This window comes from Helianthus annuus, chromosome 4 (genome assembly GCF_002127325.2).
Source record: "Helianthus annuus cultivar XRQ/B chromosome 4, HanXRQr2.0-SUNRISE, whole genome shotgun sequence".
Classification (NCBI taxonomy): Eukaryota; Viridiplantae; Streptophyta; class Magnoliopsida; order Asterales; family Asteraceae; genus Helianthus; species Helianthus annuus.
The window spans coordinates 12,598,340-12,625,212 of NC_035436.2; the positions used below are offsets into that span (position 1 = coordinate 12,598,340).

The window sequence follows — 26,873 nt, forward strand, 5'->3', positions numbered from 1 at the left end:
TCATAACCTAGAGACCTTACCTTCGATGCTATGCCGTTCAATTTCACCACGAAATCATCAACCGCTTCACCCTCTTTCATGCGCATAGTTTCAAGCTCCCTTCTTAATGTTGCAAGTCGAGCCGCTCTTACCCGATCTACACCCAAGTACCGGGTCTTCAGTCCGTCCCACACTTGCTTGGGATCGGTGTAGCTAGCCATTTGCAGCACCATCTCTTCGGGAATAGCTTGAAACAAAAAGGCTAAAGCTTGTTTTGCTTTCTTTTCATCCGGTTCAGCACCTAACGCCCTCGGTTCAACAGTCTCCCATACACCATTTGCATCCATAATGGCCTTAACCTTGACTGCCCACACCGGATAGTTTGTTGGGGTCAAAACCGGAACTTGAAACGACATCGAACCAGCCTCTTTAACAGGTACCATTGCCATGCTTCACTTCTTTTTCGGTCTTGAGCTTTCCTTTTCGGTCGAACCGCCGGTCACGGTCTTCTCTGCGGTCTCGGTCTAGTTGTCGCGGGCCTCTTGCGGCTCGTCGGTCTTCTCGGTCTTCCGCCGGAGTTCACTTTCCGGCAGCGGTCACGGTCTTCGGTCTTATCTGATGTAAGCTTTCGGTCTCTGGCTCACACCTACGGTCTTTCTGGCGAGAGTTCTTCGGTCTGATTTTCAAGCCACCGGTCAGTTATGGCTTTGTTCTTCTCGCCAATGTCGGTCTCTCTCTCGGTCTTCTTTCTTCCTTTGCGATTCACATGAAATCGCTGCTTCCTATCTTCTTCTAATCGACCCCTAACCTGGGTGCTCTGATACCAAATGTTGGTATTCAGGCCCCTTCTTATTCGAATATGAATCTGAGGTTTTCGAACTGTTGGTGTTTGTGGTGGAAAAAATATGCAGAGAAAATAATAAGAGACTTTTGTAAAAGGAAAAATGAACACTTTATTCAACAAAAGACTAGGCTATTTATAGCCTTACAATAACCCACATGCTACCTAACGTAAACAAACTACAGCCACATAAATGAGGAGAATTATTCTACCAGCTTTGACTTGAACGTTCACATTCCCCCACATATCTCGGTCAAACTTCGACCACTTCTCAAGCTCCTCATAACGTGACTTTTAATAAAACAAACTAAAGATACTAATTAAAACAAATAATAAACCATAAGTCAAGATTAAATCTAACACTGAAGAGGCCAATCGCTTCCTCATGTGATAATAGACTGACATCACAAATCCGTTCCACTCTATGTGCTATCAACACTTGCTCGTCTCTTGTTGTTATGATAATTCTACTTCCATGCTTGAACCAATTAAGATCACCAGCTAATGCCTCAAGCTGCTCTTTGTGATCCACATCGTCTAAAACCACTAGAACCTTTCTACCACGCAGCTTTGTTTTCAACATGTTTTTTCCGTCATGGACACTACCTACATTGTTTCCTTGACCATTTAGCAAATCTGAAAGGATCTTTCTTTGCAATGACAACAAACCGTACAACGACGCGTTTGAAACCTCCCTGACATTCTCAACAAAGCTTTTCGCTTCAAAGTGAACTGATATTCTATCAAACACAGCTCTGGCTAGTGTAGTCTTACCGGCACCTCCCATCCCCTTGATCCCTATCATACGAACCTCGTTCGACGCGATATCTAAAGACTTCTCAAGGTCCTGTAGCCGGGGTTCCATGCCTATTAATTTATCATCAAAGTTCACATTAATGGGTCGTAACTCAAGTGAGATCCGCTCAATTATTAACTTGATGACTTTAGCTTCATGCCTGTGAATTATTGAAGAATCAGTTAGCTAACTCAGAACCCACACAAAAAGTTATATTTCAGGTCAATATACAAAAGTTGTTGGTGCACTTGTGTCTGTACTTTGTCTGTATTCGGTCTGTATGTAAACGATGTCCTAAATCAGTCTGTAAGTTGACCAAGTCAACTATCCTCCTAGTTTGACTTGGACAACATGATGTTGTCTGGATCGAAGGATAGCCTCGAAGGATACTGCTAATCCTTCGAGGTGCTCGAAAGATATGGTTCGACCATGGTTCGACCATTAGGCATCGAAGGATGATCCTTCGATGTCCATGCTGATCTTTCGGACACATTGTCATCGACAGATGATCCTTCGGACCATCTATCGATCCTTCGACCAAGACCTGTTATGTATGGGTATAAATACCCATGCAGTGTGTTAGTGTTAGACAGATGCACATTTGGAGAGTTAGAGAAACTCTGCTGGAAAACACACACACACACACACTTTAGAGAGTTTGCAAACAGATTGTAAACCTTGTGCTTGTAACCGTAAACCTTCATACGTATTAATACAGTGGTGTTAATCGGTGAACTTTGTGTGTTCTTGTGTTTGTTCTTGCATCATCCCGGTTTGCCCGCTAGCTTGGATTCCGCACTCGCTAGTGGGTTAGTATAACAAGGTTTAGGTTTGTTCTCGATCCTCCGAGAAAAGGGACTTACAAGTGGTATCAGAGCCTCGCTCTTTACCTTGTTTAAAACCGGGTTGTTCGAGTTCTTGGTGTGTTTGAACACTTGGTTTAGCACCCGTTTTTGGAGATTTCCTTGCGTTTTGAAACTGAAAAACGTGTTCTAAACCTATCGGGAGTGTTCGGGGTCGGTTTGGGTAACATAAAAATCGTGTTTGTAAAACTTTGATTTTTCCGGCCATATTCCGATTTGTTTCCGGTGACCAGATCTTGAAGATAAGGTTGCTTATTTTGGCAAAAAATTTTGAAAGTCAAAAGTTGGTGAAAAGTTGTTGCAGAACCATCCTTTCTGCCGAAAGTTGGTACATCAACACATCACCTTTTTCACCAACCCGTCGTACTTTGTGTCAGTGTGTCAGAGCTGTCGAAAGATATCCTTCGACATCGAAAGATATCCTTCGACATCTTTCGATCAAAGGCAGCTCGAAAGATAAGCATCCTTCGAGTAGTCTTTCGAAGTCTAAGGGTTATCCTTCGTAGTTGGAATCTTTTCGAAAGTTGGTTGTCCGAAAGATAAGGATTCATCTCGAAAGATAAGGATCTTTCATTGTGAATCTTTCGAGATCAGTATTCGAAAGATATAGATCTTTCGAACTGTGAATCTTTCGTGATAATCAGTCGAAAGATAAGGATCTTTCATTGAGAATCTTTCGAAGGCTTTGCTCGAAACTCAACAGTAATCTTTCGATCACTGTTGATCCTTCGAACGAGTCTTGATCTTTCGATCAGATTGTATCCTTCATTGTTGTCTGTTTGCTGTTAACAGTTTGTGGTGTGTAGGTTATTTATTAATTTTCGATCACAATGAGTTGCACAAGTCCTTGGGATTGGAGTACGGATCCACAACCAGATCTGAAACAGATGTCGATGGCTGAATATATGACGAGTGCCATTCCAAAACAACAACAATCAATAAGTTCATGTCAATGGGCTTTGGTTTCCAATCAAAGTCAAAGTCTTCAGAATCTTCTGATTAGTGAAAGTGAAACGGGCAGTAACAATCGTCCACCAAAGCTGAACCACATGAACGATTTTCCGTCATGGAAAGGCCGCTTTCACACATATGTTCAAGGACAAAGCACCGATCTTTGGATGTGTTTTGTCAATGCATTCAACGAAAGTCTTGAAAGTAGAGCATCCACTTCAGAAGGTTACGCCAACATGCTTGAAAATGACAAGAAGGCTTATGAATTGGAGAAAAAGGCCTATGCCACACTTACTCAAGCACTCAACAAAGACATCTACCATCAGTTTTCGTATTGCAAGACCACGAAAGCATTGTGGGATGCCTTAGTTGCTAGAGGAGAAGGCAATGCAGCTGCTCGAAAATCTAGGCATGATTTGTTGAAGAAAGAATTTGAATCATTTCAGTTCTTGGAAAACGAGACTCTGAATGATATGACCACACGTTTCTATCATTTGATCAGTGAAATGTGTGCTTATGGGGTGGCAGCTACTCAACAAGACATGGTGAATAGGTTTGCTGACGCCCTACCCCCAAAATGGAGTTCGTTTATTGAGTTGTTGAAGCATACTAAAGCTCTAGATGAGATTAACATCTATGAGTTCATTCAGAAGCTGGAACATAAAAATGATGAAGAAATTAGGAAAGCAAGGCGTGCTCCAGCCCCTCAGAATACAGAAATGTATTTGCCTGGTTTTGGTCCTTCAGCTAGTTCTGTTCAGCAACCGAAGCTTCAAACTGCTTTTGTGTCCAATACGAGTTCCTTTCCATTTTCTCAATCAACAGCTGCTCCACCACAACCTCAATTCGATCCGAGGTCCTATATTCCTGTTCCAACACAGCCACAACCACAACCTCAACAACAACAACAGCAAGCTCACTATACAAGCAATCCTCAACCTCAACCTCAAAGTCATCACACAATCCGAGTCGACAACTCAAATCTTTCACACCTTAGCATTGAAGTTGCTAAGGAACATATGGAAATTATCAACACCATGGTCAGTGCTTACTGTGGTTTGGTAGCTGGTCAGCTTGGAAACATCAACATGACCAATGAAGATTATGATCAGATCGACAAGGAAGAAATGGAGTTGATGGATATTAAATGGGCTTTTGCTAGTGCGGTTAGAAGGGCAAAAGATTTCATGGCGAGAACTGGAAGAACTTCGTTGGAAGGAAAGAAAAACACGAAGTATGGGTTTGATATTAATGCCGTCACGTGCTTTAATTGTGGCGAGAAAGGGCACTTTAAACGTGAGTGCACTCGACCAACAAAACACGGCAATCACAACCCGTTCAGAAACCAGACTAATGCGAATGCCCAACAAGAAAACCGTGAACGGAGGATGGTGGCAGTGAATAACAATCAGGGACAGCCTGGAGCTACCAATCACAATCGGGCTTTGGCTGTTCAAGCTGATGAAGGATGTGACTGGTCAGTGCAGTTTGGTGAAGGTGATCAAGGAAGTGGAACTGCATTGTATGCTAAAGTCATCGAGCAGGTTCAAAAAGAAGAATCTTCTGGGAGCGATGACAGTTCTGGTTATTCGGGCAGTTCGGATGAAGAAGGCTCTGTTTCTGGAGATAATCACTCAGAGCCTGATGTGAATGAAGAAGGAGATGATGATATACAGGAGCTACTGAATGAAGCTGATGAGCTTAAATGTCAGAAATCAATTCTGATTAGGAAGGCTGCTGATACATCAATGGAAATGGAAAAGCTATTCTCTGAAGATGGAGCTTTTTCTTTTCAAACTGCCTTTATGGCAAATGGTTCAGCCTCTACTAGTCAGGTAACTTCTGAACCTCCTGCTCCTAGTATTTGTAAATCATGTGCAGATATGAAGCTTGAATCAGAAAAGCTTCATAGTCATAATCAGAATTTGGTTATTGAACTGTCAAAATGCCAAGAGGCAAACATGGCTTTAACCCGGAATGAAAAAGAATTTAAATCTGTAATAGAAACATTAAAGAAAAATGTGTCCGAGGTTAACAAAGTAGTTTACCACAAACAAGTAAGTATAAATGAATACATTAATCTTGTGGAAGAAACTAAGAAGCAATTAGCCATTGCCCAATGCAAGCATGATGCGATCAAACAGAAATTGGATAGTTATTCTAACTCCCGATTTGTGCTTGATCACATCATAGACGTTCAACAACTGAAAGGTAACGTGAAAGGTGTAGGGTATAAGGCGTGTCCACCCCCTTTGATGGACAACTATACCAAGATGCCTGATGAAGAGGAAATGCCCCGGTATGAACCCAGTGTGCCTTTGAACTTTGAGGAATTTTCTACTGGCCTAGGGTTCAAACCGGAGAATTCTGAAAATACATCCACAGAGCAACAGGAAGCTTCAACATCCATGAAACAAAGTCCTCCAATCATCGAGGACTGTGAGTCATCGGATGATGAATCAGAAGTGGATGTGAGTGAACAGGATAACTCACTTAACAAGATGAAAGGAGTTGTCATTCCCATTGAGAATCACATCCTTTGTGATCCTGATACTCCTGAGGCTTCATCTGTTGAGAAGCAAGTGATTGATCCTGTCAAGGTTGATAAGACAAGTGTGTCTACTGTTAAAAGCAGTAATGTGTTGTACACTTTGGTTGGAGATAATAAAATCTACTCAGATCATGTTTTTCCAATTAAAAATGTAAATAAATCTTTGATTGACAAAGTCTTTGAAGACAATACAAACAAATTTTTGGGAAAAACACTTCCGGGAATTGTGGTAACACAATGTGATCCAATTCCTAAGGCTGAGATTAGGAAACAATTTGGTAATCAAAAATCTCCAACCACTCGACAACCTACTGCTTCTAAGGGTAAACAACCACAACGAGCTCCAAAGCCAAAGGCTAAAGTTGAAACAAAAGGAGCTCGTTACATGAAGAAAGGAAAAGATGTTAAGTTTGTAGCATCAAAAGGTACAGATAAAATTGAGACTTTTGAAAACAAATCAAACACTGATTTTGTACAACAAGTCAAGATTTTGAAACGAAACAGTGATAACAATTACACCCAACACACAAACGGGTGTGATGAAAAAGGAAGTACCTCAGGTTCTACAAGCTCAACATCTGGTAGTCGATCAAGTTCTCCTAAGTCTGTTGAAAGGAGAACTTGTTTCAAATGTGGAGAAATTGGGCACATTATCAGAAATTGCCCAAATGCTCCAAAGAAGAAAATGGTTGAAAAAGCTTCACCTGAAACAGTTCACCCTCAACGTCGGTCAGTTTCACCTAAACAAGATAAACGAACTGTAAAAGAACAAGAAACTAAGCAACGACGTAAGAACATAAAAACTGTTGAAAAAGCTTTAAAATCTGAAGTTAAAACAGTTCAAAAGGAACCAAGAGTGTCACAACCTGTAAAACCAGAATCTTCAAAAACTGGTAGGCAAAGACAAACTTGGTTACCTAAGTCGGGTGACAATTCAGGGGGAGCAGTTGTTCTTGAAAACCATCAAGAGATAGAGCTTACGTATCGTGATGCCAAGGGACGACCCAAGACCACTAAGGCTTGGGTCCCCATTCTCAACTGATGTGTTTATTTGACATGTGCAGGATGTTCTAGGAGGAACTATTAATAGTCATTGGATTGTTGATAGTGGAGCATCCAGGCACATGACTGGCGACTTACGGCTCCTGTATGACGTGAGAAATATCAGAGGAGGGTATGTTGCCTTTGCGGGTGATAAAGGAGGGTACATCACTGGAGAAGGAAGTATCTCCAATGGCATCGTGTGCTTTGATAAGATCAATTATGTGAAGCAAATTGATCACAATCTTCTCAGTGTGTCGCAAATCTGCGATAAAAAGTTCTCAGTGATTTTTGATGATGCTGGCTGTTATGTGCTGAAGCCTGGATTCAAAATTCCACAAGAATGGGTTCTCTTATCGGCTCCGAGAGTTAATGATCTTTATATTCTCGATATGAGCCAAGCGATTACTACATCTGCACAAGTTACTTGTTTTGTCTCAAAAGCCACAGAAAAGGAGTCTATATCTTGGCACAGAAGAATGGGACACATTCACTTGAGAAAAATGAACCATTTGGTGAAAAATAATCTTGTGAATGGTGTGCCTGTAAGAAGTTTTCATCTACAAGATATCTGTGTCTCTTGCCAAAAGGGGAAGCAAACGAAGAAGTCTCACCCTTTGAAGAAAATCAACACTGTCAGCATGCCTCTCGAACGTCTTCATATGGACCTTTTTGGACCTATGAAGCACAAGACAACGTTTGGTGATGCTTATTGTTTAGTAGTTACTGATGACTACTCTAGATTTTCTTGGGTATCTTTTATGGCACACAAGAGTGAAACTCCTGGCATCCTCAAGGATCTTCTTACAATGTTGGAAAATCTCTATACGTTGAAAGTGAAAAGGATCCGAAGCGACAATGGAACAGAATTCAAGAATCAAGTTATGGATGAGTTTTGTACTTCTAAAGGCATTCTTCATGAGTACAGTTCTCGTTATACTCCACAACAAAATGGTGTCGCTGAGAGGAAGAATCGAACTATTATTGAAACTGCAAGAACAATGTTAGTAGAGTCGGAACTCCCTATTCAATTCTGGGGAGAGGCTGTATCGGCTGCTTGCTACACGTTGAACAGAGTTCTTACAGTTAAGAGACATGGCAAGACTTGCTTCGAACTCCTTCAGAGAAGGAAACCGGATCTTTCTTACCTTGAACCATTTGGTGCTCCTTGTACAATGATTGAGCCGGATGGAAAGTTTGGTGCAAAAGCTATCGAGGGTTTCTTCCTTGGATATGCTACTCCTAATTTTCGTGTTTGGAATCTAGCTACCAAGAAGATTGAGCTATGGAGCGAAGTTAGGGTTCAAAGGTACACGAGTCCTGTTAGGGCTCCGGGTGATCCGTGGATGTTCGATTATGATGGGCTATTTGACTCCTTCAATCTGCCAACCTTTGACGAAGAATCAGCAGCGGCTCGAATGTTGTTGGAAAGTGACAACGCTGCTGTCTCGCCATTGGTTAGACCTATTGTTGTTGACCCTCAAGCTTCTACGTCAGTCAACAATATGGTTCAAAATGAGGTTTATGAAGATGCTGCTGATTATAATGACTCTTCTGAAGATGATGAATATCATGATGCAGCCGAAGGATCTTCAGCTCCAGCTGCTCCTGTTCAAGGTGCCTCTGGGGATACACCTCATACGCAGAATATAGATACTGCTGAAGGGAATGCATCCACTTCTAACCACATTCCTGGTGTGGAGTTGGTTGTTGATCTTAATCTGAATAATTTGGGTATCAATGCTCGTGTGCCAGATAATCCTGAAATGCGGATTCACGATACCCATCCCCAGCAGAATATCATAGGAGATGTCCATCGCGGTGTGCAGACGCGTAATCAGCTGAGAAACAACCGGAATGCTGGTTTGTATTCAGCTATAAGAGAATCTGGCCAACAGAATGACTGGTCCTTCGCGTGTTACGTGTCACAAGAAGAACCAAAGTCGTGGAAGGAAGCATTGAGAGACAGTGCTTGGGTTGAAGCCATGCAGGAAGAATTACAGCAATTTCACAAGCTGGGTGTTTGGAAGCTTGTTGAAAAGCCTGAGAACTACAAGAAGATTGGCACTCGATGGGTCTTCAAATGCAAGAAAGACGACCGTGGAGTAGTTATTCGGAACAAAGCTCGTTTAGTCGTTCAAGGTTTTCGTCAGATAGAAGGAATCGACTACAACGAAGTCTATGCACCAGTTGCACGTCTGGAAGCTATTCGGATCTTTCTGGCTTATGCCTCATTCAAAGGATTCAAGGTTTACCAGATGGACGTCAAAAGTGCATTTCTACATGGTGTGGTTGAAGAAGAGGTATATGTCGAACAGCCTCCAGGTTTTGAAGATCCTGTCCATCCCGATCGGGTTTGGTTGCTCAACAAAGCTCTCTATGGTCTTCATCAAGCGCCACGAGCTTGGTATGCAACCTTATCTACATATCTGCTGGAGAACGGTTTTCGAAGAGGTCTTATCGATTGTACTCTCTTCATCAAAGAACAAGATGGAGATCTTCTTCTGGTACAGGTATATGTTGATGATATTATTTTTGGTTCTACTAATGATGTTTTGTGTAGGAATTTCGAGCGCATCATGCAGGATAAGTTCGAGATGAGTGCTATGGGGGAAATGAATTTCTTTTTGGGCCTACAAGTGCAACAAACGGAGTCTGGGATATTCATCCATCAGACTAAATATGTTGGAGACATCTTGAGCCGGTTCCAGATGTCCGATGCAACGCCCATTGGTACCCCATTGCCAACTAATCACGGAATAACTCCTGACGTAAAGGGTGAACCTGTTAGCCCTTCATACTATCGCGCGATGATCGGATCCCTTATGTACCTCACAGCATCAAGGCCAGATATAATGTACCCAACATGCCTGCTTGCCAGATATCAAGTCAACCCGAAGGCCTCACATCTTGCAGCTGTCAAAAGGATTTTTCGTTATTTGAAGGCTTATCCAGACACCGGTCTGTGGTATCCTAGGGATAATAACTTTGACTTGGTCGCATTCAGTGATTCTGATTTTGGCGGATGTAAAATCGACGGCAAATCCACAACGGCTGGATGTCAGTTTTTAGGAAATCGCCTAGTCACATGGCAGTGCAAGAAGCAGACGTGTGTAGCTACATCAACATGCGAAGCTGAATACATTGCTGCCTCAAGTTGTTGCTCCCAAGTTCTTTGGATCCAACAACAAATGCGGGACTACGGTTTTGAATTCCTAACTACTCCTATTTACGTTGATAATTCTGCTGCTTTAGATATCACTAGAAATCCTGTGCAGCATTCAAAGACCAAACACATCGAAATCAAATATCACTTCATACGTGATTGCTTTGAGAAAAGGCTAATCGATGTTGTTAAGGTCCACACCGATGACCAACGTGCCGACTTATTTACCAAAGCATTTGACAAATCAAGATTTGACTTTTTATTATTGGTAAATGGCATTAAGGTCAAGCAAGAGTAAAACCAACATCGGAAAATCATTTTTGTAAATATCTTTGTGTTTTAAATTTATCTTAGTTTATTGATTTTAGGGGGAGTAAATCCAAATATCTGAAAATCCAAAAACATCGAAAAAATTTCAAAAACACAAAAACAATAGAAAAACAAAAATGAGTTTCCTGGCGAGAAAAAGAGAAAATGATAGTACATCAGTGGTCTATCCAAACCTCTTTAAACCTTAAATGCAAAACGATAAGCAGCTCTATATAAGATGTATCGGTAGGCTCACAATCATTTTAAAGTGTGCAGGGTGATATAAATCTTAATCGACTGATGATCAGGTGGGAACCATTCATTGGCATATGGTCTTAGTACCGAAATTTCGTTTGATAGATTGCCGAGGTTCTGAGATATTCGGTCTTTATGCTGCTTATCATCTGGGTATCATGGTTGTATCTTTTACCGAAAAATAACGGGGACGCAAGTCTAGATCTTCCATGATACTATACATACGTGTACATATTGCATACTGCATTCGACCTCAATAAGTGATAAACAATCACATGTCCAAATCAAATAAGTGATAAAATATCACATTTATCCGGGTGTCAAGTTCGTCTCTCTGCTGTACGGAAGTACTGACCTGTTCACGGACTTGCACCTGTGCCCTCATGCATATGAAATTCAAGTTCCTCATCAATAAGTGATTATATCACAAAGGACTTGTTTTCAAATCAAAATAAGTGAGTATCTCACAATTTATACGGTCAAACAGATGATAATCGGTATACTCACCGGTAAGATGAACTCTCGTGCATACCTTGATACGGGAATGTGTCGTGATGTGGATGAACACCGGTCGGTAAGTATAAATCATACCTTAACGTATCCTCTAAACATGATTACATCTGATAAGTTGAGCTTAAGTGGACAACAATACCGATAATTGTTATAGGATGCTTATCTTAATGTTAACTAACTGAACAACAAGAGTGTTTTGGCATGACCGTACACTGATATGATTCTCTTACCCTCGAAACTCGCAAAAAGAATGTCTGTATATATTTATTTACTGCTTAACTTTTATTGTTTTTCTTTTAAACAGTTTCGTCGTTTGGTGCATATCAGCACGACATTAGCGGTGATGTCGTTTGATAACACTCAAAGGATATTAAAATTGTTGTCTTTTAATTTCAAAAACACACCTAAAATCTGTGTTTTAATATAAACTTTATAAAAGCCAAAAAGATTTTATTTCTACTTTATTTTCGATCGTACGATGTTGGAGCTCGAGTCTTCGTTACCTGAAACCTGAACGAAAACCAAACTGACTAAATCTTCATAAACGGTCGAAATTTGCATGTTTTGAAAGTTAGAATTTAAAATTTGAAAAATTTATTAAACTTTCAAACTGTCGGACGGTGCTTGATTGTGACATGGTCATTCGTGTGTCATTTGCTTATACTATGTTCCAAGCAGTTGTTCTCATTACGCGTTTAGATTTCTTGCATGTGCAGATTCTAAAGGCTAGGAGAACATGGTCGATGACAAGCTTTGGAATGAAGACACGACGAGAAGGCACTCAAAAGATGAAGATGATTGAGTTGCCGCTGGCTATCATCAACACCACAAGGATCTCACTTCATAAAGTTAAAGTATTTCACGAGCATAACTCAAGGGGGAGCTTATGTTAAGGGGGAGTTTGTTAACACACTGCCTACATGATACGGGTAGTTTGTTGATACACTCTCTGCTTTCAAGACGTGAAGACTTTGAAGATCCTCCGACCATGAAAACTTGAAAGGACATCAGAGTTTTGGAAACTCGAAGACCAAAGACTGTCGAAGTTCGAGACAAGTCTACATCTATAGAAGATAAAGACAAGATAAAGACAAAGCTACAGCCAAGGGGGAGTTTGTTGGTGCACTTGTGTCTGTACTTTGTCTGTATTCGGTCTGTATGTAAACGATGTCCTAAATCAGTCTGTAAGTTGACCAAGTCAACTATCCTCCTAGTTTGACTTGGACAACATGATGTTGTCTGGATCGAAGGATAGCCTCGAAGGATACTGCTAATCCTTCGAGGTGCTCGAAAGATATGGTTCGACCATGGTTCGACCATTAGGCATCGAAGGATGATCCTTCGATGTCCATGCTGATCTTTCGGACACATTGTCATCGACAGATGATCCTTCGGACCATCTATCGATCCTTCGACCAAGACCTGTTATGTATGGGTATAAATACCCATGCAGTGTGTTAGTGTTAGACAGATGCACATTTGGAGAGTTAGAGAAACTCTGCTGGAAAACACACACACACACACACTTTAGAGAGTTTGCAAACAGATTGTAAACCTTGTGCTTGTAACCGTAAACCTTCATACGTATTAATACAGTGGTGTTAATCGGTGAACTTTGTGTGTTCTTGTGTTTGTTCTTGCATCATCCCGGTTTGCCCGCTAGCTTGGATTCCGCACTCGCTAGTGGGTTAGTATAACAAGGTTTAGGTTTGTTCTCGATCCTCCGAGAAAAGGGACCTACAAAAGTGTAAGACGTATAATAACATATCAATAGTATCAATACTTGAGCTTTCCTCGAAATAAGAAAGAAACTAAAAAAGAATGAATATTTCCAGAGAAATGATAAAGAAAATTACCCATCAGCAGTTTTCCTTAAATCCCAACCGGACAGATTGGATGCTTCTTTTAGAGCTTCTATCCATTTCCCCATCTCTATATTGGTATGTTTGGCAAGGGCTTCTCCAACTGGCCCATGTTGTTTGCGAACCTCCGAAGGATCCACATCATAAAAAACAGGGTAAGCAATCTGGTCGTTCAACTTTTGGCATTCCATAATCTTTACAAGTTCGTTTAAGCACCAAGACGAAGATGCATATTTCTTTGAGAAAACTATGATGAACAACTTGGACTCCTCAATAGATTTCAAAAGTTGCTCATTGATGCTTTTTCCTTGTTCAAGTCTCTCATCGTCCTTGAAAGTGTGAATGCTGTGTCGCTGAAGAGCATCATAAAGGTGATCCACAAAGTTTTTACGAGTGTCTTCACCACTGAAACTCAAAAAAACATCATACTGATAGCTCTTCTTAACGAATGATGCAGAAGAAGACGACGCCATTGGAGGTATGTTTTGTCGAAGTTGACTGCAAAGAAACACAGATCACACTATTAAGCCACAAGAGTGTATCTTATGATAAAGATTAAGCTGGTTATCACACCTTGGAGCTTAATTACAAGGTTGATAAAGTGCTATATATTAACGTCAACAATGATTCACAAGCATTTCATTATAACTTATAAGCATAATATGGGCCTAGATGATATTAAACAGTTCTATGATGTCAGCATAAGGAACTGGTAATTTACACTTAAAAGAATATTTTAGGAATCCAGAATTTATAAGGGGTTTTCATATATTCCTTCTTAAAAAGATTATTAGTTTATTACACTAAGCTAACTCAGGTGAGTTAGATACTTTTACAGTTAACTTTATAGGTTGGTTTTGTTGCAACAAACACCTCACATGTCTGTAATAAGTTATGTAAAATTTTGACTTTCTCAAAGTCAAACCACTGCACTTTGTTTGTTAGTTTCAAGTATGTTGAGTTGAGCTAGTAATTTCCACTTGAAAGTATGATTTAGGAATCCAAGACTTATAAGGGGTTTTAATAAAAAGATTATCACACAAAGCTAACTGAGTTATAACAAATTGATAATATTTTGAGTGGTTAGATATTTATACAGTTAACTAACTTTACAAGTTGGTTTTGTTGCAACAAACACCTCAAATGTCTCTAAAAAGTTATGCTTTACGGGTTCTACAACTTAATCAAATCTTTTCTTGGAAGATGACTGCAAAGAAACAACGGATCACGCTTTTAACCCATAAGAGTGTATTTTATTTAGGAAAATTGGTTTTTAATAAGCCAACCTTTGTCCCGTTGGTAAATAATAATCTTACCTACGTAATTGGTATACAATAATCCTACCTATCAACATATTGGTACTCAATGAACTTCTGTTAATTTTTTTTAACTGAAGTTAATTTTTAAGTTTTATTTATTACACAAAAAGTCCTTGTAGTTGTAATTTACTAGTTTTAACTATTTTATAAAATAAAAAAAAACATCAAGGGACTGTAATTTACTAGTTTTAAAATAGGTAAAACTAGTAAATTACAACTACAGGGACTGTTTGTGTAACAAATAAAACTTAAAAACTAACTTCAGTTAAAAAAAATTAACGGAAGTTCATTGAGTACCAACATGTTGATAGGTAGGATTATTGTATACCAATTACGTAGGTAAGATTATTATTTACCAACGAGACAAAGGTTGGTTTATTAAAAACCAATTTTCCTTTTATTTATTATATGTAATAAGCTGGTAATCACACCTTACAGCTTAATTACCAGGGTTAATAAGATATGTGTATCTGATTTCAAAGGCAAAAGTTTGACTTTGTCAAAGTCAAACAATTGAACCAGGTTATAGAATGGTGATCTTGGGACCTAATGAATAACGATATGTGTATCTGATTTCAAGTGATCCGTTTGATAAACAAGATTCAGTTACGGATTTGATCAGATTTAAAACCAGAATTTGACTTTCTTAGAAAAGTCAAACACCATCAGCTTCAGTTTTGCCGATTTCAAACATTTTACCAACCGATCTAACACTAAAATCACTGTCCGAACTAAATAATAACAAGCTTTCAAACTTCATACCATTTTTAATAAAAAAAAGAGTAAACTGCCATTTTGGTCCCTGTGGTTTGGTCAATTTTGCCACTTTAGTCCAAAACTCAAACTTTTTGCATCTGGGTCCCTGTGGTTTCAGTTTTATTGCCATTTTGGTCCAAAAATGAAATCAGGTCATATTTGTATTATAAAATCATGTTATTTTGTCATTTTCCGCAGAGGCAAAATGATCATTTATTTTTTATAAATAAATACCATATTTTATAAGAAAAATATGACCTGATTTGCCCCTGAGGAAAATGACAAAATTGCAGGATTTTATTTCATTTTTGGACCAAAATGGCAATAAAACTGAAACCACAGGGACCCAGATGCAAAAGGTTTGAGTTTTGGACTAAAGTGGCAAAAGTAACCAAACCTCAGGGACCAAAATGGCAGTTTACTCTAAAAAAAAAAAAACACCACAAATAAACCATCACTACTTCATTAATTTAAAGAATCGGGTGAAAAATATTACCTGAAAATAGTTGATCGAAACAGCACCAAAATACTCCAACGCTATGAATTTAAGCCGTGACTTGTTCTTGTTTTGATCTGATCTGCTGTTCTATTTCTCACAAGAAAATGATATCCCCAACACGCAACAACTTCCGACTTTGACTTTAAAATGACGTGAATATTTAGAAAAGTGTAAACTGACGAAATGGTCCTTGAGGTTTCATGAATTTTACTACTTTAGTCTAAAACTCAAATTTTTGAATCTAGGTCTCTATGATTTCAGTTTTGTTGCCATTTTCATCTAAAATCATAACATCCAGTTTTTTTTAATCTTTTTCCTCCCTTCTAATGAAAGGCAAAATGGTCTTTTAACGTTTTATTTCAACAAATTAAAAAAATTTGACCATTTTGCCCTTCATTAAAGAGAGAAAAAAAAAACTGAATGTTAATTAAAAAATTTGACCAGATTTTGCTTTTGGTTAAAAATGACAACAAAATTGAAGCCACAGAGATCCAAATTCAAAAGATATGAGTTTTGGACTAAAGTAGTAAAAGTGACCAAACCTCGGAGACCATTTTGGCAATTTACTCTTTAGAAAATAATGATTAATTTTCAAATTTATTTATATTTTTATTAATATTGATGATATTATGCTTAAATCGTGAAAACCAAACCGTTAGTAGTAGTTCAGTTTTAAAATTCAACGATTTGGTTTTTGGTTTTTGAAACTGTTAGTAACAGTATTCTCACAGTTTAATCTAAAAACCATCAAAACCGGATCGTGAACACTTTTACCACCCACACGACAATTTGTCATGGACTCGGATATTCTACCCCTTTGAGCTTAGGGTACCCCTGGTTACATCATGGCACCTAGTTATATTATATTATCCACGCACAATTCATGACTATCATGTTATATGCTTAGAACTTGGTGAACCTGTTACAAACAATGTTTGAAATACCAGTATGAACTGGTCGGTAATACCGAATATTGGACACAAGCCCGGTATGTAGTAGCGGTAAATCTATTTCTGCCGGTTCAAACCGTTGAACTGACTTGCATTATCTTAAATTTGATTTTTAAATTTGAGTAAAGTACGATATTAAGGTAATATTAACCTTCCATATTTCCGGTAATTAACCTAGTACATTCTATTCTAATATTTCATCATCGTCCGACGCTCAAGTCAGTATAGTATTCATTTCAATAGTTACAAACAATGTTATATATAGATTTAGGAATTATTAATTTTTTTCTTAAATATTAAGCATTAATAATAAGAACATTAAAATTTTTACTGATTATTTATTGCCAGAGATAACAAAAATGTATCAAGAAGCTATTAATTTTATTCTTAAATATTAAGCATTAATAATAAGAACATTAACTTTTTTACTTATTTTTTAAATGATTATTCATTGCCTACAAGAAGTAACAAAATTTATCATAGAAAAATAAATGTTTTTCAAAGTACCATAAAATAAAATATCTTTATAAATACTTTGGAGATATATAAAATAGTTTAGAAGGTTAGATTATTATAAACACTATTAATTCAAAATAGAGTGGATTGCAAGTTTTGGCCTTTATCTTTAGGCCTCTTTGCAGGCGGTGTCCTTTATGTTTAAAGTTGACGAGTTTTGTCCTTTATGTTTAAAAAATAAGCACGTTTTACCCTTTGGGCCTAACCTAGTCTGTTTTCCTAGTTAAATTTGATCACGTGCATGTCACGTGAGGGTAATTGTGTCATTTAATGTGCACCCTGAGCATTTACCCCCAATTTAAATAACCCCAATTCTTCCCATTCCTCCAAATCGTTCATCATCAATTGTTCATCATCTGAATAACAGCTAGGTTTAACATCATTTCTCCAGCCTCCACTAACCGAACATTCTAGAACCTTCTTCGTTGAACACATTTCTCCATCGCCGACAAATGGCTTATTGCTAATTAAAATACTTACAAAAATCTTTTTTTTTTAAGTTGTCAATGTAATTAGGATCATAAGTTTTTGTTTGACTTCACCATGTTTAATACTTGGTTCCATTTAACGATCATGACGAAATCTTAAATGGTCAGAAACTATGTCCATGTGATGACATTGCCTTACCCGACCTGAAGAGTCAAACCGACCCGAAAACTTTTATACCTGGTTCTATGACTCTTGACTTTTATACAAGATGTTTAATCAACCAGAACAAGTAATTAACTGACACGCAAATGTGTTGGTGCACTTGTGTCTGTACTTTGTCTGTATTCGGTCTGATATAAACGATGTCCTGATTTGTGTTGTAAGTTGACCAAGTCAACCATCCTCCGGTTTGACTTGGACAACAGTTGAAAGATGTTCTGATCGAAGGATAGCCTCGAAGGATACACCTGATCCTTCGAGGTGATCGAAAGATATGGTTCGACCATGGTTCAACCATTAGACCTCGAAGGATGATCCTTCGAGGTCCACGCTGATCTTTCGTGTAACATGTGGTCGACAGATGATCCTTCGGACCATCTGTCGAATCCTTCGAGCAGACCTGCTGAGCTGGGTATATATACCCATGCATGTGTTGAGAGTTCTAGAGTTCTGCCATTTTCACACACCCGAGAGATAGAAGCTTAGAGAGCATTCTGCCCAGAACTCACTCACACACTTAGAGAGTTTATAGAACACTTCTGTAAACATTGAGCTTGTAACCGAACCTTCATTTGCATTAATACGACTAGTGTTAATCGGTGAATCTTTGTGTGTTTGTTTCTCTACTTGCTACTAACTCGGTTTGCTTGCTAGCTTGGATTCCGCACTCGCTAGTAGGTTTGTATAACAAGGTTTAGGTTCGTAATCCTCCGCGAAACAGGGACCTACAAAATGAATTAACAAAACGGTTAGCGAAACACAATCAAATCGATTAATTTTAAGGCATATCCAATAATGGTGGCACGAGTTGCTAGAGAAGTCTTGAGACATCTTGATATGCTTGAAAATATATCAAACTATGGCGTCGAAACCCACACACAATGATTAACAAATGATATAAGATATGAAACGTCTAAATGAGCACGTCTAAATTTACATACCGGTTCTACTATTTTTTTAAAAAACATTGGTGTCCGTGGACCCCGACCCGCATCATGTGGGTCCGCCCCTGGCTAAGACTTGTTAGAGAAAACTGCCTGTAAAAGGAAACATCTAAGGATTGTACTATACATTAAAATAATAAACCCGAAACGAAACGCTCTATAAATATTTTCCAAAACGAGCAGGAGAAAAGGGTGTTTCAAGTACAACAGTTTTACTAGAGTTGTGCCTTCTACACCTTTGATTCGAGAAAATATAAGTTTTTTGGGGGGCAATATTGTAACTATTACACATCCTAGCATGATCTAGTTAGCCTATAAAACTGGTTGTCTTGCCAATGAGTCTATATTACCTTTGGATTCCAAGATCCTGTCCTTTAGATTATTTTCAACAAGATGAAGTACTCTCACACATCTTTCAGCCTCTTCGAACCGTTCTTGCGCAGACATGAGCTCCACACATCTCTCTCGAAGATCCATTTGGGCGGCTTTTTTAACCAAAACGGTGTTCACTTTCGTTTCCATAAGCAAACTGCACTTCGTGCTGGCCTCCTTCCTTTTGCGGATGACGTCCAAGTGAGCTCGAAGCCATGACACATTAATGTTGGCTGCCTCTGTAGCCAACACCTGTTGCTCTATTTCTTCAATATTATCAATGTCATTATTGGTTTGAATTCGACCGACGACTTCACAAACAATCTCAAGGAAAGATGATCTCATAGAGACGGGTTTAAATACGCACTCAGCTGCAATGTCACCGTGTTTGTTGAAAATGGATTCAAGAATTGGTGCAACACTTTTCTTCACATTGTAGCCTTGGACACAAATTATGTCGGTTTGAGATGAAACCTTCCCCGTCTGTACAATAAAAGGGTTAGATGTGGCAAAATGATCGGGTGGTAAAATGGGTCAAAAGAATTGGGTTGACTGTTGACACACGGGTTGTTCAAATATCGCTCGAAAATAAATATTAGTAGTCGTTGGCATCTCTATCTTTACACAATCATGGCTCATGCGTAATAGATAAATATATTATAAGATTTTTAAGAAATTATAAAGAAAGAGTTTAGGATACTTACATCAACATGTGTGTCTAGACTAGTGAGACATGTCCACTCGGTACTTTGGTGACTAGTGGTGTTGTTAGAGCTCGCCATGGTGTGGGTCCTGGCAATGTCATCAACGGGCATGGTGGTGCTGTCGATATTGTCCTCTACAAGCATAGTAGTCGTGTTGCTAATGTCGCCTACCAGCTGGTCACGTACCATGTACCATAACCGACGGCTGAGGTACCGATGATAATCGTGCCTTCTTCAACAACGGTGAAAAATCATTAGCATAGCCGTCAAAAAATTGACAGCTAGCCCGCCACCAATCAGTGGCACACTCTGCAGGAGTTGGTGTCACCACTGGTAGTGGCTCAAATCCAGGCTGAAAATTAATGGCACACTTAATCAAGTAATGCTAATTACTAATAAACTAATTGAAATGATAAGAAAAACTAATGTACATACAACATACCACTGTGGCATTCACAACAAATGGTAGTGCAAGCTTCCACGTTATGCATTTGTTCTCGCCCCAGCTAATGGCCCTCGGAATCCCATTATGCTTGATAGCAAACTTCTTAGAGTATGGGAAAACCTCGAAGATCCATATCTAGAAAATCACAATATAATAAACTTCAGAAAAGTAAATTACAATAAAAATTTGTCTTAAACAAAATAACATAACCTTGAAGGCCCAAATAAATCCCTCTAGCGTATAATTAAGTGGCGAAAAAGCGCGTCGCGCAGAACGTTTTGGCAGCGCATTATGTAGCTGCCTGTACACAACCTTCCAGACATATGAACCCCATGGAAATGTGTTCCATGAGTCCAGATCCTCAACTAGCTCTAGAGCATCCGAGTCAACCAAATAAGGAGACTGAGAGCCTATGAATCCGACCTCAAGCAACATCAGCAGACAAAGTCGTACGGCATCAAGGTCCGATAACTGATCAAGAGAGCTATCAAAGACATTTTTGAGATCCGAAACCTTTACCCTAGCTTGTACATGACCAAATACCCTCCCCCTGAGTGTCGTATCTGGCCCCACGTAGCTTGTACTTTCATAACTATTACAGTCCACCTTCGTTAACTCCATCTATTTGTGTTGTAATCAAAAGTTTAAAGCTGATAATACCAATCGAAATTACCGTCAAATCTATATCATGTACATTTTCCTTATTGCAAATTATGAATTTAGAGAATACCAACAGTTGTTTAGCTTTTTTACTTGCATAAATTGACGTGTATAAATCTGAACGGTCGGAGAAAATACCGAAAAGAATGGGGTCGTCAGAGAAGTTGACCGGAAAAAATGGGGACGTCGGAGAAGATGACCGGAAATGGGGAAAGAGAAGTCTTGCAACTTTGTCAAGTGGGACCTACCTTTAATTGTTTTATTTTATTTACCAAGGGTAATTTGGTCATTTTACCAAAACTTACCAACACAAATAGATGGAGTTAACGAAGGTGGACTGTAATAGTTACAAAATTGAAACCATAGGAACTATTTTCGCAATTTTTAAACTAATGGACTGAAATTGTGATTTTTGATAAACCACAGGGACGAAAAACATAATTAACTATTTCCAAAATCATTGCTTTCACAAAGTCGGGTCGGTATACCTAGGGTTGTAAAAGAACTGAACATTCAGCGAACAGTTCATAAACCATTCGACCGGAAGTACGTTTATGTTCGTTCATTTAGTTAATGAAGGAACACGAACAAGATTTTCCATTCGATTAACTAAATGAATGAACACGAACAAAGGTCTCGTTCGTTCGATTGTGTTCGTGAACGTTCGGTAACATGTATGTTATCGTTCATTCATGGTCTAGTGGTTAGTCACTTGGTTTCTCTTCTTGAGGTCCCAAGTTCTACTCCCACTAGCATCACTTTGAAGGACATTTGTGGTGGCAATGAAGTTTAGAACTAGGCCTCTCTAGAGGTCGCCAGTTCGAAACCGAGCCGAACCGAGTTTTACCGCAGTGGGCCTTCGAGCGAGCGGGTTTCACCGGAACTACTGGCTTGGTGTCACACCCCAACCGATGGCGGAATCATCGGGGCGCGGCACTGAGCGAAACAGATTGTTCAGAAGTTTCCACAACAACTATCATACATATTCAGTTATATAACACGTCCCATACCGTGTCCCAAATAAACAACAAGTTATCATAGAAATCAACTAAACAAGTTAGTACTGTTTCGACAACTCAGATTCTTAATTATTACAGACTGAATTAAATATTTTTTGATGTTTCTAAGACCCCTATTTGTGAACCCCACTGGCTACAGGTGCCAGTAGCAAGATCTACTAAGAACTATGGCCCTGGAGCAGGTACGTGGGCAGAAACCATAAGTTCCGGGTTCCTAGAAGCTTATTATTGCCTCGCTTCCCTAGCAAGCTAACACATTAAACACCTGTCACATACGTTAAAATAAAAGTCAATACAAATAATGTAAAGGTGAGTACACAAGTTTGATATAGCATATAGAGTTTGAATAGTTTACGCATAACCAGGCACGTACACAAGGGAAAACGATGCATGTAAATTATCAACATGGGACCATCGGTACCAACGACTGCGGGTTGACTGTCCGAGACAGTTCGCAATACATGATTACCACCGTAATCCATGCAAGTAATTGTCCTTAGCAACCCCCGTGTGAACGGGTGCTGAGTCCAAACTATAGTACTATGTTGCTAAAGCAGGTAGATAGCACTCCACGTGTAAACATAATAAACAGCAATCATTTAGTCAAGTATCACATGCAAATAGGTTAGCGTTCAAATAGTTTGTGTTGATTGTGATTTTGATAGTTTACGTATGTAACACCCAAAAGTGCTGAAAGCAAAAAGGGATCGAGTATACTCACAGTGGTTGATGTGGATTGAAGGGAGCACTGAGAATAGGTTAGCCTGAATAGTTCGATAACATAATGATGAGTAATGGATATTGGATCGAGTAGGCCATTCGATCGGACGGCTGGTTCGATCGAGTGGGCTGTTCGACTGGTTTGAAAGTCCGTTCGAACATTCCCAATCGATCGGCCGGCTGGCTCGATCGGCTGGTTCTTTCAAGTGGATTGTTTCTTTCTTTGATGAGAAGGATGTGTTTGTGTATGATGGTTTGAACTTTTGAAGTTTTTGCAGCATTACCTTTCAAGTTGGCCGATCGAGCGATCTGTTCGATCGGTTGGCCCAACCGATCGGTTAGCAACTTTAGTGGATCAAATTTACAATGTGTCACTCGATCGGGTGGCATGCTCGATCGGGTGACATTCCAATGTTTCGAAAAGGTTAAGTGTGGAAGTATAGTATCTCATGATTCGAGTAGTAATGTTCAATCGAGTGGCGTAGTCGATCGAACACCAACGCCTTGTCAATTACTATACTTGGTGAGTTGGAGGGCCTAAGTGCTAGTCGATCGGGTAGCCCGGTCGAGTGACTGGTGTTGTTCGTTCGGTTGAGCTGTCCGATCGGACAGCCTAACCGTTCGGCCAGCATCCTGACCTGGTTAGCCTATCACTTAACACTTGGTTATTCCCGTTACTTGGTGATAATTTAGAGATAGTTTGATGACGAGTTGAACCATAAAGCTTCAGTCTTTACTCAACTCACTGACTCGGGCAGGAATCACCCAAGTCCGGTCAGTGGGTGTTTCAGAACCTAAGTATACCGTTTAACCCGAGATCGGTAAATCTCGTGGTAGAACCCGAATCTTGAACCATGTGTTTATTTAGAGTAGTTAATAAGTCGGTTCAAGCTTCGTTTTCACCGGTTTGAGTGTAAAAGAGTTGAAAGATAGATGAAAACCCATCTTCCAATCCTTTTCCACCGTGAAATGTTAAGATCTTTGGTAGATTTTAGGTTATTTATGTGGAAATCGGTTAGATCTAAGTTATTCATGGTGGAATGATGTCAAAACTTAGTGTTCTTGAAGAACACCATGATGACATCACCCAAGAACACCTAGATCTTGGTGATTTCACGGTTGAAATTTGGATTTCGAAAGATAGAAAGATGTAGAATCGATTAATGATAAAAAACGTACAAGGATTAGAGCGAAATACTTACCGGATCGAGGGAAATCTGAGAAATAGTGAGAAGAAGAGGCTGGTCGGTCAGAGCTTTTCCAAAAGTGGAAAGTTTGACAAAGACAACCCTATTTATAGGCTTCCAAAAGAGGAAAGGTCAGCTGATCGAGCAGCATTCCTGATCGAGTGGGCTGCTCGATCGAACAGCCTGTTCGATCGGCTAGCCTGCTCGATCAGGTTGCCCTGTTCGATCAGAATCACCTGTTTTGAGCGTTTTGCGACGATTTTCGATATTTCGATTTCGGTGGATGAGGAGTAGAGTAGGATAGGGTTTCTATTCAAATTACTTTTAGTTCCAACTACTATATCTAACATATAAGCATCCTTACAACCTATCTTTCAAGTCGGTTTCGATTGAGTTTGATTATTCTTCGAGTTTCGATTGATTTGATTGATTCACCACACCAGATACGTAAAAGTAAACATGCACAAGTAACACGTAAGACACACACACACGTATAAAAGTACTAAAATCCTCACACTTGAGTTCGATGTTTGATTTGATTAGCTTTGATTATTGATTGATTAGCTTTATTGCATTGTTACTTCCTATTATTCACAGTCGGTCGTCGATTTATGGTTCGTTTATCGGTCAATTAGTTTGATTATACAACACTTACTCCACATAATATGAAAATCAAAATGAAACTAAAATAAAATAAAATAAAATAATCTTTATTGATCTTTAATTCCAATCACAGTCAACACTTGACTTTGACTTTGACTTTTGGAAAACACGGGGTGTTACACTTGGTGGCTCGGGTATGCATCCAACTCTGACCGTTATGGAGGAGGGGATGCATTTGCTCGATTGAGAGCATCCCAGGATGCTTATCAAGTGATTTAGTTGGTCGTTCAAAAAAAAAGTTCAAAAGTATTTAATGTATTTTAATATTTCATCTTCCCTCCTATGTTTTCCTTTTTTTTTGTACTTTCCCCTATGTATTTAATCATTTAGTTGTATTTGACTACTTGGGTTGGATGTTTAAGGTTAATTATATCAAGTTTAATGTTCGTTTTATGTTCATTTGTGTCCGTGATGTTCACAAACCGTTTGGGAATAACGAAAATTCTTAACAAACGAACACAAACATAAACTTCTGTTCAACATGAACAGTTCACAAACATCTGCATTTCCTTAACAAATGAACACGAACATGGCCTCGTTCGTGTGCGTTCGGTTTGTTTACAACCCTAGGTATACCTAAACTTCGAAGCATTTGAGATGGGTATATCTAATACCTAAAGTGCATGGGATTGAAATATATATATATATATATATATATATATATATATATATATATATATATATATATATATATATATATATATATATATATATATATATATATATATATATATATATATATATATATATATATATATATATATATATATATATATAGGGTAAGGTTATTGTAAAAAAGACCAAAAGTGTGAGAAATGTAAGAAAGAATCTCAGCCATTAGATCTAAATTAATTGAAAAGGGTAAACAAGTAATTTTATCATTAATTCAATTAATTAAAAACTCCCCATAACCGCCACCTTAATTATAGGAAGTATATAACACCATTCAGTAAGTATATAAATATAACACCATCCAACAAGTATATAACACCATTCAGCAACTATATATAACACCATTCAGCAAGTATATAACACCATTAAACAAGTATATAACACCATTCAGTAAGTATATAAACCATTCAGCAAGTATATAATACCATTCATTGACTGAACATCTGATCGAAACATATTTTTTTCTCTATATAAGTATAACAATATGGTACTCATATTAAAGATAAAAAAACGCTCGTTATTATAGTGTAATTTTTTAAAAAAAAAAGTTACGTATAAAAAGTTATTGATGTTTAAAAAAGACGGGTGGAAGTTACATGTGCATTACCTAATTTCTAGTGGGTTTAAAAGACTATATTGCCCCTGGATATTTCAAATCAGTCCAAATTAATGAAAATATTTTACAATTTGGTCCCTATTGATCTCAACCATTAGATCAAAAGATCTAATAGCTGAGATTCTTTCTTACCCTTCTCACACTTTAGACCTTTTTTACAGGATCCTCTACCTATATATATATATATATATATATATATATATATATATATATATATATATATATATATATATATATATATATATATATATATATATATATATATATATATATATATATATATATATATAGGGGAAGGTTCTATGCAGAACACTAAATATTGCGAGAACACGCAGAACAAATTGAATTACTCATTTTTCAATCCTAAAAACCTAAAAAGTAAATAAAAATGTTATAAATGTAAGATTTATTGTTTGTCACACTAGAATTTAAAACAAAATATGAAAAATCTTCAGTTTTTAAATAACCTACACACATATAGGTTATGTGTAGGCTAAATTACCTACATGTATGTAGACTATGTGTAGGGAAAATATATATGATTTTTATATGTATATATAGTACATATATGAATGTAAGAAATATAAATTTTAAGAAATATGAACCTTAAATTCCAAAATTTAGTGATTTAAAGTTCTTCTTTTTGTTCTTGCAATAATTAGTGTTCTGTAATGATCCTTATCCTATATATATATATATATATATATATATATAGAGAGAGAGAGAGAGAGAGAGAAAGTATAATGTACTTCACGCCTTAACGTACATTAACGTACTTCACGAAATATATAACATGCGTAATTATTTTTTTGACCAAAATAACGTGCGTGATTTTGGATCTCATGCGTAATTATGTGGTCCCATGCGTGATTATATGTTCCATGCGTGATTATACCCCTGATCCAACGGTTACCATTGTCTCTTACGTGAAGTATGATAAGCCGTGAAGTATGTTAACCTCCCTCTCTCTCTCTCTCTCTATATATATATATATATATATATATATATATAATTTGCATGTTTGAGTCTATGAGATTAGGTGATACTTGATCCAAA

The 26,873-nt window shown here is 38.2% G+C and overlaps 1 protein-coding gene across 1 annotated transcript; it reads right to left on the reverse strand.

The window, feature by feature from the left end:
- Positions 1-625: 625 nt before the first annotated feature.
- On the reverse strand, positions 626-13,616 carry LOC110932945 (disease resistance protein RPV1). Its single transcript, XM_035989211.1, has 4 exons — positions 13,122-13,616; positions 1,224-1,776; positions 1,004-1,111; positions 626-796 (listed from the first exon to the last, which is right to left on the reverse strand). Exons 1-4 carry the CDS (start codon positions 13,598-13,600, stop codon positions 626-628), a joined length of 1,311 nt encoding a protein of 436 aa, XP_035845104.1. The 5' UTR covers positions 13,601-13,616.
- Between the last annotated feature and the right edge of the window lie 13,257 nt (positions 13,617-26,873).

Excerpts from the sequence above, each read along its gene's own strand:
- LOC110932945 (XM_035989211.1), bottom strand. The coding sequence starts at position 13,600 with ATGGCGTCGTCTTCTTCTGCATCATTCGTTAAGAAGAGCTATCAGTAT. Across the intron at positions 1,777-13,121 it reads TTAAGGAAAACTGCTGATGG|GCATGAAGCTAAAGTCATCA; the intron begins GTAATTTTCTTT and ends AATAATTCACAG. Across the intron at positions 797-1,003 it reads TTCTCCTCATTTATGTGGCT|AGCACCCAGGTTAGGGGTCG; the intron begins GTAGTTTGTTTA and ends ATTTGGTATCAG.